Here is a 12496-nt window from a genome sequence, read left to right on the forward strand (position 1 = left end):
CCTTAGAAGATTATCCATCATCTGTTCAAAAGTTGCTGGTGCATTACACAAACCAAATGGCAGTACCTTAAACTCATACAGGCCCTCAGGGATGATGATTGCTGTTTTCTCATGATCAGTCTCATCTATTTCGATTTGCCAGTATCCAGAGCACATGTCCATGATTGAGAAAACTTAGCCCCTTTCAGACAATCTAGTGTAGCCCCCTTCAGACAATCTAGTGGATCTTCAATTCGTGGAAGAGGGTAAACATCCTTTTTAGTTACCTTATTAAGCTTCCTATAATCATCCTTCTTCCTGACGAGGACCACTGGTGACAACCATGGGCTCTGCGAAGGTTGAATGATGTCATTCATCATTTTCTCTACATCATCATGAATTATTAGACGTTCCATTGCTGGCACATGGTATGCTCTCTGACTTATTGGTTGGTGGTTTCCAGTGCTAATCCGGTGCTTCGTCGTCAATTTGTCTGATTTGCTCTTCACCTGTGGATTGAAGCATTCAGAGAACTCTTGAAGAATGGCAAGTAGCTTCTTCTGTAGTTCCTTAGGGAGTTTTGTTGATAGTCGAGCTAGAAAATCCTGTCTCATAGTGGTAGCGCTAATTTCGCCCACAGACTCAGCATGGGAGGTTTCTATGACTCTCAGCTGTTCTTCAATTAGCGGCTAAGTGTTTGCTACACACATGCATCTTGGAAGGCTCTGCGGTTCTCGGCGACAGATAACTATCCACGATTCACTGAATCCGTTCTTAAATGAGATGACAGAGCCTGGGATGACCAAGTTATTCTTCAGTGCTACGCTTCTCTTACATTCCACTATAAGATCCATGGGTTGCTGCATGGCTTGACACGGGCAGTTACCTTTCTAGTGCTGACTGCAGGAATGATCACTTCATCCAGCACACATAGTCTCCACACATTCGGATGCACATCTTCCTGTCTACAGTACCTCATCTTGTCTTGCATAATCTTTGGGCAACCACAATCTATAATTGCCTGAGAAGCTTTCAAAAAGTACTATCCGAGAATGATGTAATGATTACACTCTTGTAAGATGACGAATTCTAAGGGCTGTGTATGTACACTTATACCCACACGAATGGTACATCTTCCTGTTGGTTTTAACTGTTTCCCATTAGCCACCTTCAGCAGAGATGTTTCGTTGTTGACAAATAAGGTTTTCTGCAACTTGTGACGGTACTTGTCTAAAATGACTCCAGAGTCCACAAGAGCTTGGGCTGGTTGGCCATCCATGGGGATACCGACGTAGTTTCATACCATTTTTGTAGTGATTGACAGTGGAGGATTTTTCTCTTCGGTGACCTCACCTCCAAGAAAGTTCGCACCCTTTAGTTTTCCAGGTTGTGGCAGCTACGTGATAGGCTGGAGCTTCTAAACAGTGATGGAGACCTGGATCGGCATGTTGGGGAGTGTCCTCTCCAACAGCTAGCTTGCGGCGATGATGACCTAAGTCATCCTGCAGCCACATCTTTTTGTTCATCTTCGTCGTCACGGAGTTGGCGTCAGCTAAGATCAGTCTGCTGTCTTGTGGTGCGAGCGTCATCAAATATCCACCACCTTTCTCGACAGTAGCGCACCATATGTCACGGTCGTTCTCAGTGGAAACATACTGATTGGTTATCCTGGGTCCTCCAGACGTCAGTCTTCCTTGGTGCCCAAACAGGTTCCTCATGTGGCATTGTAGGAACGTAACTCCGCTTGGAACTTTTTCACCGTTTTAAAGGGAAATGATGGATGAGAGATTGGGTTCAGTGTCTGTTCCACTCCCTCCCTTATGACCTCTTGAAGCGTCTCGGTTTTATGCCTTCTGAACTTCCTCTCTCACTATATGGCAAAGAACATTAGTGAAATCAGTTGTTTCCTCCATCACAGACATCAATACGGCGTTTGGAAACCATTCAAACTTCTTGTGTGTAATTCTTTTTTTGATGCATTGCTTCGATATACTGGCACCATTTTATGAAGTCGTCTGCTGTCGGAACCTCCTTCAGGAGTTGGAATTGATACATGTCCTCAGCAACACCCTTCATGAGATGTGCAACTTTATCTTCCTTCATCATTCTAGGGTCCACTATTTTACACAGCTGTCTTGAATGTAGGATGCTGTAGTTTCTCCTGGACGCTGTGCCATGCACTTTAATATATCTTCAGCCTTGCACTTCTGTCGTTGTGTGTTGCCGAAGTACTTGCACAGTTCCAGCTGGAATACTTCCCAGCTTGTGAACTTCTCCTCGTTGTTCTCATACCATTGCTTGGTAGTGCCTTCCAAGAAGAAAAATACGTTAGTCAAGCACATGGTGTCATCCCATTTGTTAAATTTGGCTGTACACCCATATACCTTCAGCCACTTGTGCTACTCAGCTTCTTCTGGGACACTATCTCATTTCAGAATGCTAGTAGAGGAAGTGAGGCTGTGCATGTAGAACATGTAAATTATTGGAAGAACATTACATTGTTATGATTGATATAGGGTTAGAGCCCAGATATTTTCAGCATAGGTGAAATTGGCTGGCGTCTTATAATTTACTTCCTGCAGATATGTATTTCATTAAAAGAGAAAAATGACACAGAGGTAAAAAAAGTAAAGAAAGGATGACTGTGGCATTGTGTGTAAAAAGTAATGGAAGTCAAATGTTGCCTCCACTAATAACAGTAAACTTAAAATTCCCAGATGTTTCAAAAACGTAAAACTACAACCTTGTACTTAGGAGTAGAACAGCAATGCCTGGATTATTTCAGAAATCTTTGCAAGATTTCTCAGTTATTAAGATGCCAAGATCAATGCACGAGGAAGGAAAATAGTACCTGTTGTTGACCAATGTCTTGTACATCTCGAGAAAACATCATTTCTGAGGAACGTCAATATTGTGTTCCTTCCTCCAAACTGCAGAAGCCATCTTTAGCATCTGGACCCGGGCACACTATGTTAATGCCAAGTACAGAGTAGCAGTTGTGTGGAAGCCTGTTAAATTCCTGAGAGAGAGGAAGTGATGAGAATCAACATTCTGTAGGCAAATCATATGTTTGCCACTACCCGGAATAATGTAAGACAGCAGACTGTGTTAAATTATTTCACAAAGGGTAGTTGTGATCAGTTGCTGTTAAAACTGATCCTGGTCCAGAAGAAGAATGAATAGTATTGTAGCTGTTCCTGAAAAATGTGACATTCCAAGAGTTTGTTTCTTATGATGGTAATGAGATGATTATGACGACGACGATGATGACGACGACGATGATGACGACGACGATGATGACGACGACGATGATGATGACGACGATGATGACGACGACGATGATGATGATGATGATGATGATGATGATGATGATGGTATCATCTTGACTTCCACACCCTAGATGAATGTAAGTGAGAAGTTTGAAGTGCTTGCGAAGGGACAACGAGGATGAAGACAAAAATGAAGAGGAGGTGGAGGAGCAGGAGTTGTTGCACTAAGTTTCGCAGCTGCTGTGCAAAGATTTAATACCATCAGGAATTACTTTTCCTTGTTGAATGTAGACGAATCAGTTCTAATTGATATCAGCCAACCAGAGTGACAATTTTTGTCACTACAATATGCAGGAAGTATTTAAATTTTTACTGCAGGATACTGGCAAATTTGTAATTAAATTGCGCTTGTATTGCCTAAACATACTTGAATTATGATTCTGGGTCACTCCTTCCATGTATTTAGACAAAGCCTGAATTTAAGGAAAACCCCCGTTCAAGAAAAAAAAAAAATTTGGATCCTCACAGATTCATTAGAAAGAGAGTTTATTGTATCTGTACAAATAGTGCAATGATGTCTGGTGTGACATGGGATGTCAGCACAGTGGCCATTGCTGTGGTTTCCCTCAGTGCAGTTAGAGGGGCACAGAAGAAATGTACATCTGTGGAGGATCCGGGGGAATCAACATTGCGTTCGTCATCGTCATACTGACTCAGCACTGGACATGATTGGGTCAAGTACCATTGGGTACACAATACAATCACCTCTGGTTTGCACAGCCAATAATCTGGACAGCAGGCCATGTCCTATCTTCGAGGTCTCCATCACATTTTATTTCCACAAAGTATTGTGAGAACTCTTGCTGGCAGTACTGTACTCACGTATCTCAGTATGCATAATGTCACCTGTTGCCTTGTCCAGGACATTCTCCAGATATTGCACACATTGAATCCATGAGTCACATGTTGCCCAAAGATCGGTACACTGCTACTTGGTGGCAATCATGAGCGATGAACTCCGGTATAGTTGCAGCAGCACGGAATGGTGTACCTGAAGCTGACATCAGAGTTCAGTTTGACTCGAAGCCGAGTCTGGTTAGGCACACTCTTGCTGCCAGTGGTGGCAGCTGTGTGTAGTATATTTCACACACTGTGTACCTCCAAGTCAAATTACACATTTAATCATGCATTGTTCGTATTGTACTGTATAAGCACAATAAAGAAACTTATATTATGTACTGTTCTTCCTGGTGCTGCAATTTTAATGGTCTGCCATATATTATTGTGCCTTTGTAATGTATGTGTCAGTGTATTTCTCATCTCTTTTCTTTCCACATAACAGAACCTATCTGATCAAGAATCATCATGAAACCTCTCTTGCTCAGCTAGTACATTATCTTTATCTGCAGAAACTTTTTACTAGCTCCCTAAGCTTTCTCATGTGGGTGGTAATCCCATTATAAGGTACCATAGCATGATCCTATTTGAGAGAGCAAATATTCTCCAGGCATATTAATGACAGGAACTCTTTTAAATAAGTTGAGAATACACTATTTGTACATCTTAGTAAACATTTCAAGGATGTTAACAACACTTTTCATTACTGTAACTTATATAATTTTTATACAGGATGGTTCTATGAATTGTCATCGTCATTGTTGCGGATGCTCTGCTGCTGTTTTTGCTGTTGCTGCTGTTGGACCTTTAGAGTACACAACATCACGGTCGTCAGCACCCTTATGTTGACTGTATGAGATGAATGGGGCTAGAGCACACAATGTGAGGATAGCCTAAAATACAAGATGAGGTCACTTACGCTCCCTTTTACTCTGTGTTATGTGAACACTCACCATTCCTCCTAATGATGCAATGGTGCAAGCGAGTCAAGGCAGATTGTGAGAAATGTTGGTACCAGATCTGCATGGCCACTAATAGGCAAGTCCAGAAAAGAAGATTGGCTAATCCATGTGTCATCTTTGTGATCAGCTAATCATCCTCCAACATACTAAAAGGCTTTGACCTAAGAACTTTGGTAGAAGGGAAGACAAAAAACAAAATCATAAAACACATACCACCTTCAACTCATCAAGTAAAACTGAGGGTAGGTCTACCGATAGACCAGCTTGTACCCTCTCGTCATTATATAAAATACGATGGTTAAATGTAGCAAACTGTAAGCAGCACATCACATCCATCACACATAGGCAGTTCTTAAAGTCTGAGAAGACAGCCATGGGTCAGAGGGCTGTGTCCTATTTGAAGTCACATTAGACAGACTTCATCAATTCTGATTGGCAAGGAGGAGGACATGATCAATGGTATCATTGTCTCTTTTTATTGATCACAACCTATCCATCGCACCCAACCACTGTTCCTTCCAAAGACACATGACAGACATTCGCAGCAATGACAGTGCAGCACGGAGGAGGAGAGTGCAGTTGGTTATGCTGGGAATGGTACATGTCTCCTTGGCCATGGTATCGGCTTACTTATTCCCACAGATATGCATATGTCCTGGTACTCAGCAGAATTAGACCTCCTTTCTTTGTCTTTGTAAGTGCAGGATGGTGTGGATGTTCTGCACAAATCTATCTGCTGGGAACATATACTGGATGGTCTGCAGGGCACTAAGGGAAACAGAGCTGATGAGGAATTTGGATCCATGATCACGTTTCATCTGGTTCGAACCTGTAAAAATCACATAGAGTTTGACGTCAAACTCAGTAGAGACAGGCAGAACGTGAAGACATAGGTAGGAAAAATGATACAATAGCCATCAGACATCTTGGCACACAATATGTGACAGCCACATAGATTTATTATGGCTTCAGCTATCATTGATATCTGTGATATTATAATTATACTATCTGACAGTGTCTCCTAATACATAAATAGTTTTCTACATCAATAAATTGTATTGCACTTTTACTACCATAGGCTCATAAATCCATTCTCCCCTGCATCAGCTGTCAAGTTCTGTGTCTGTGGTGTGTGTTTTAACATACCTAACTCTCTCCAGTGTTCTTCATTTTAATGTATGGAGGTTTCAATTTAAACAGGATCATCTTCTTTGTTACTCTGTCTCCTGACTTGCGGTTTTGTTCATTTTTCTTTCTCCACACTTATTTGAAAGTTCTGTGATGACCCAGTTGATATTACATCAGATTCATGCTTGCTTTGTAGAGTATGATGGAAGTAGTCAAGTGTTAAGAGCCCACAACATTTTACCTTAAATAAGCCTTATGTAGAAGTATGCTGGCTTAAAAATTGCCAGGTGTCCATATTGTTTCAAAAACATTCCCAGACTGTACTCGGTCCATTGCTTCCTGTACACTTCCACCAACAATCCCATGAGCTTGCACATTGCAATAGTGCCTCCAACAGTTTGGCCCATGAAAAACTTGGCTACCAAGCTGAAAGAGCTTGGTGGCCAGTGCTAAACCTCAACAGAGCAAGACTCGGCTATGCTCTGCCAAAATGTCAGAGGTGAAAACTTAGAGGGCAGTTAACATAATCAATAAGTGCCAACAAATGTCTGTGCTTCTGTTATGGTTAGCCAGTATCAGTCCTTCCCTTCTGTGAGAATGGTGCACTCTATTTGGTAACTCAAAGATGTACTGTCAATATTATCCATGGGGCGAGACGGAGAGCCAGTAAATCATATTTGCTAACCAAATAATATTCTACGAGGCTAGGTAATATATTCAGCCAGTGGCAACAGGTATTTTAAATAGTGAAGTAAGGACATTCAAGGACGGTTTGTCTGGTTTGTATACTGTGTCCTATCCAGTTTGGGACACCTTAATGTCTGGCACACCTCTCAGCACTGTGAATTTTCGAACTTGTGAACAAGGTTAGGCGGGTGATGGAGCCCTTAGGGAAATAGCGTACAGGGCTGAAAAGAATTCCAACGTGCACTCGGTTTGTCTGCCGGGGGGCCTCCATCCAAGATGTGGAGGCAGCCTTGCCTGCGGCTATCAAGCTTACGGGGTGCAGTCGTCTGCAAGTAGTTGCTCATCGGCACCAGTGATGGCTGTCGCTTGGGTTCTGAGGTGATCCTCAGTTCGTACAGGCGGCTGGCGGATTTGGTGAAGACCGCTGGCCTCACACGCGAGGTGCAAGCAGAGGTCACTATTTGCAGCATCGTTCCCAGAGTGGAACGGGGTCCTTTGGTTTGGGGCCGAGTGGAGGGTCCCCACCAGAGGCTTTGTCGACTCTGTGACGGTCTTGGCTGCAGATTTCTAGACTTGAGCTACTAGGCAGTAGTGCGAGGTGTCCTGATGAACACTCACCAGTCGACGTGCAGGCAGGGAAATCAGGACACGCTCAGTGTAAAGACACTTCAGCTATCAAGATATTAGCAGTAAATTTTCAGAATGTTCAGAATAAAGTTCCTGAATTTACTGCCCTCCAGGAAGCGTGTGGCGCAAATTATACTCGGGACTGAGACCTGGCTGAACCCTGAGATAGGAAGTTCTGAAATATTTAGTGAAGGTTGGAACATGTATCGGAAAAACAGATTAGACACCTTAGGAGGTGGTGTCTTCATTGCAGTTGACAAAAATATTGTGTCTACTGAGGTCTAAGTAGAGTGTGATTGTGAAGTTATCTGGACACGTTTAACAGGGCTAAGGGAAATAAAGTTGATTGTGGGGTATTATTACCGGCCACCAGGTTCCACCATGACGGTTCTAGAATCATTCAAAGGAAGTCTACACTCTGTATCGCAGAAGTACCCAGATCATGCTACATTAGTCGGAGGTGACTTCGACCTATCTAGTATAGACTGGGATGTCTATGGATTCATTACAGGTGGTACAGACAAGCCGTCATGTGAATTACTTTTGAACACATCATCCGAAAATTGTCTTGAGCAGCTAAATCGACAGCCAACGTGTACTGGAAATATTTTAGATCTGGTAGCCACGAACAGACCAGACCTCATCGACGGTGGCAGTGTTGAGACAGGAATTAGTGATCGTGATGTTGTCATTACGACTATGGTTACAAAAGTTAAAAAGTCGGTCAAGAAGACTAGGAGAATATTCTTACTAGAAAGAGCAGATAAGCAGTTGTTAGCATCCCACTTAGTAAATGAATCAACTTCATTTACTTCCGGTACAATGGACGTGGAAGAATTATGGACAAATTTTAAACACATTGTAAACCACGCATTGGAGAAGTATGTGCCGAAAAAGTGGGTTATGGACGGAAAAGACCCACCGTGGTTTAACAGCGCAATTCGAAGAATGCTCAGGAAGTGAAGACAGTTGCACTCGCGGTACAGGAAAGATCGGGAGAATGAGGACAGGCAAAAGTTAGTAGAGATTTGTGCTGCTGTAAAAAGAGCGATGCGTGAAGCATACAAGCACTACCACTGTCATACCTTAGCAAAAGATCTTGCTGAAAACCCAAGGAAATTCTGGTCTTAGGTAAAATCGGTAAGTGGGTCGAAGGCTTCCATCCAGTCATTCACTAATCAGTCTGGCCTGGCAACGGAAGACACCAAAACGAAAGCTGAAATTTTAAATTTAGCATTTGAGAAATCTTTCACACAGGAGGATCGTACAGACATACCGCCCTTTGAGTCTTGTATGGATTCCCGTATGGAGGACGTAGTGATAGACATCCCTGGGGTTGTGAAGCAGCTGAATAGGTTGAAAATAAATAAACCACCAGGTCCTGATGGGATTCCAATTTGGTTTTACAGAAAGTACTCTACTGCATTGGCTCCTTACATAGATTGCATTTATCGCAAATCTCTTGTCCAGCGTAAAGTCCCAAGCGACTGGAAAAAAGCGCAGGTGATGCCTGTATATAAGAGGGTTAGGAGGACGGATCCTCAAAATTACAGACCAATATCCTTAACATCGGTTTGTTGCAGGATTCTCGAACATATTCTCAGTTTGAATGTAATGAATTTCCTTGAGACAGAGAAGGTGCTGTCCATGCATCAGCACGGCTTTAGAAAGCATCGCTCCTGCGAAACGCAACTTGCCCTTTTTTCACATGATATCTTGCGAACCATGGATGAAGGGTATCAAACAGATGCCATATTCCTTGACTTCCGGAAAGCATTTGACTCGGTGCCCCACTACAGACTCCTAACTAAGGTACGAGCATATGGGATTGATTCTCAAATATGTGAGTGGCTCAAAGACTTTTTAAGTAATAGAACCCAGTACGTTGTCCTCGATGGTGAGTGTTCATCGGAGGTCAGGGTATCATCTGGAGTGCCCCAGGGAAGTGTGGTAGGTCCGCTGTTGTTTTCTATCTACATAAATGATCTTTTGGATAGGGTGGATAGCAATGTGCGTCTGTTTGCAGATGGTGCTGTGGTGTACGGGAAGGTGTCGTTGAGTGACTGTAGGAGGATACAAGATGACTTGGACAGGATTTGTGATTGTTGTAGAGAATGGCAGATAACTCTAAATATAGATAAATGTAAATTAATGCGGATGAATAGGAAAAAGAATCCTGTAATGTTTGAATACTCCATTGGTAGTGTAGCACTTGACACAGTCACGTCGATTAAATATTTGGGTGTAACATTGCAGAGCGATATGATGTGGGACAAGCATGTAATGGCAGTTGTGGGGAAGGCGGATAGTCGTCTTCGGTTAATTGGTAGAATTTTGGGAAGATGTGGTTCATCTGTAAAGGAGACTGCTTATAAAACACTAATACGACCTATTCTTGAGAACTGCTCGAGCATTTGGGATCCCTATCAGGTCGGATTGAGGGAGGACATAGAAGCAATTCAGAGGCAGGCTGCTATTTTGTTACTGGTAGGTTTGATCATCACGCGAGTGTTACGGAAATGCTTCAGGAACTTGGGTGGGAGTCTCTGGAGGAAAGGAGGCGTTCTTTTCGTGAATCGCTACTGAGGAAATTTAGAGAACCAGCATTTGAGGCCGACTGCAGTACAATTTTACTGCTGCCAACTTAAATTTCGCGGAAAGACCGGAAAGATAAGATAAGAGAGATTAGGGCTCGTACAGAGGCTTATAGGCAGTCATTTTTTCCTCGTTCTGTTTGGGAGTGGAACAGGGAGAGAAGATGCTAGTTGTGGTATGAGATACCCTCCACCACGCACCGTATGGTGGATTGCGAAGTATGTTTGTAGATGTAGATGAAGACAAATATGCAGTATTCTGAACCATGAGTTTCAGAACACACAGTTTTGATCAGCTGTGAATAACTAGTGTGCTTGTTTACATGTCAAAAACTTCAGACTTACTTAATTACATAGGGGAAAAAGTTTCAGATAGAATTATTGTGAATTATACAGCCAAATTAAGAATAAATTATCTGTTTCCAGTTGACACCTTTGAGTACCCATCATCTTGTTGTTGTTGTTTGGTGAAGAGAATACTGATATTTGTCAGTTTTGTGAAGTTAATACTGATATTTGTCAGTTTTGTGAAGTTTTGCTGCAAATTAAATTCCAGCTGTACATAAAATTATTAAGCCCTGTTTAGTTTGACATAAGGCAAATAGAGATCTGTCTTTCATACTGTGTTAGCTGTTTAGTGTGATAAATGTGATAGTGATTCAAACATCATGTCTCCTTTCAGGTTTGCTGCAGCTGCAATCTACAGGTGATATTAATAAAGCCATAGAACTGATCAGCAAAGCCCTGAAAATGGATGATCGGTGTGAATTTGCCTATGAAACTCTTGGAACAATAGAAGTGCAAAGGTTGGGTTATCAATGCAAAAATTATTTATACAGTCAGATACTTAAGGGGTGCATGGAATGATTTGTGTGGTTTTTTTTTTTATAAATGCCTTGTGATTCATAATATAATTGTTATTTAAATGTGTATTTCTTTGAAATGCAAAACTACCTTTATGTTACAGGGGTAATTTGAAACGAGCCGTGGAGCTTTTTGATAAAGCCATTCCTTTAGCGAAGACTGAAATTGAGATGTCCCATTTATTCTCATTGAGGGATGCTGCAATTGCACAAGCTACAGTTGCGGAGCGAATGGGCATCAGTATTGCCTCCGGTAATCAAAATTAGTGGAGGTGTGAATTCTTAGTGAGAAAGATAACCTGACTGTGACCGTGTGCAGTATTTGATAACATTATAAAAACTCAGGATCCTCCAAAATAAAAACATTGTTATAGCTACATGTTACAACTTTGATTTAAGCCAGCAAAAGACTAGTTTCAGTGGAGTTTGTCTTCATTACTTGATTGTTCATGTACTTATAGATAACTGAAATTTTCAGTGCACTTAAAACAGCTCAGTGCGACTTGACAGTTATTGTTCTGATACTGTAAATAATCTCAGACAATGAATGCTACACCTCATCTGCACATAGTCTGAAGGATTATTGCCACTGTTTACAAGAATGAGAAATATTTTTTGCTTATTGCAAACATTGTTCAGAGAATTTCTAAAAGCTTAAGTTTTTTTCAAGTCTTCATCATTCCACCATCAGTTGCATAGTAGAAAATTTTTTAGAGTGAAGTAGTGTGCGTGTGTGAGATTGAGAAAAATAAGCTGTGTTCAACAAAATTGAACTATGGAACAAGAGCTTAAGAAAGACTTACTAGATTTCAGTTTATATTGTAGCATTATTAAAGCTCACAAGTATGTGTTGCATTTGTGTCCATGTACAGTCACTACAAAAACTGTTTGTAAATTCTTTATTGCCACACACAATAAAACACATATTTGTGCGAATGTGTTTTGAACTGAAATCTCCATAATATATGTAACATAGCAATACCCTGTCTGAAAAAAATTTCCAGTTTTCCTCCATCCGTTCTCCCAGTGCATTAAATTTATGTGGTGTAAACAACTTAAGAGTAAGTCAAAATAAAAGGTGCAGAAGCAGCAGTACCTTCATTATGTATGTAAATTACAATTCTTACACAGTGAATTCTCATTGCAGTTGCAGTGTTTCATGTAAACAAACCTTCATCCCTGAAAGTTTTATTGAGTTTGTAAGAGTCAAATTATTTTAACATACCTCAGTAGTTAATGGGAGGCTGCAAAGACAAAAATAAATAGGACTAAGCTTAGTATTATGTTTTGAACTGTGAACTGATAGTTTTTCGTTTTAGTTTCTGACATCGCACACACAAATGTTACATGAACAAAGCCAGTACTTGCTAAATACAAACTGATATTAAACTGTGTTATGACATACAAGAAATAGTGCGAGTGTCAGAAAGAATAGCAGCTTTCAAACTTACCACACAGTCATAAAATAACAATCATACAAATATATGCCC

At 41.3% G+C, this 12496-nt stretch overlaps 1 protein-coding gene across 1 annotated transcript in view; it reads left to right on the forward strand.

The window, feature by feature from the left end:
* LOC124802790 (mitochondrial import receptor subunit TOM70) overlaps positions 1–11942 on the forward strand; it is a 63009-nt gene extending 51067 nt beyond the window's left edge. The window contains exons 9-10 of the mRNA XM_047263791.1: positions 10826–10949; positions 11111–11942. Coding sequence (XP_047119747.1) covers positions 10826–10949; positions 11111–11273 — 287 coding nt within the window. The 3' untranslated portion in view covers positions 11274–11942. The remainder of the gene's footprint in view (positions 1–10825; positions 10950–11110) is intronic.
* The last annotated feature ends 554 nt before the right edge of the window (positions 11943–12496 follow it).

Source organism: Schistocerca piceifrons, chromosome 6, assembly GCF_021461385.2.
Source record: "Schistocerca piceifrons isolate TAMUIC-IGC-003096 chromosome 6, iqSchPice1.1, whole genome shotgun sequence".
NCBI classification, from domain to species: domain Eukaryota; kingdom Metazoa; phylum Arthropoda; class Insecta; order Orthoptera; family Acrididae; genus Schistocerca; species Schistocerca piceifrons.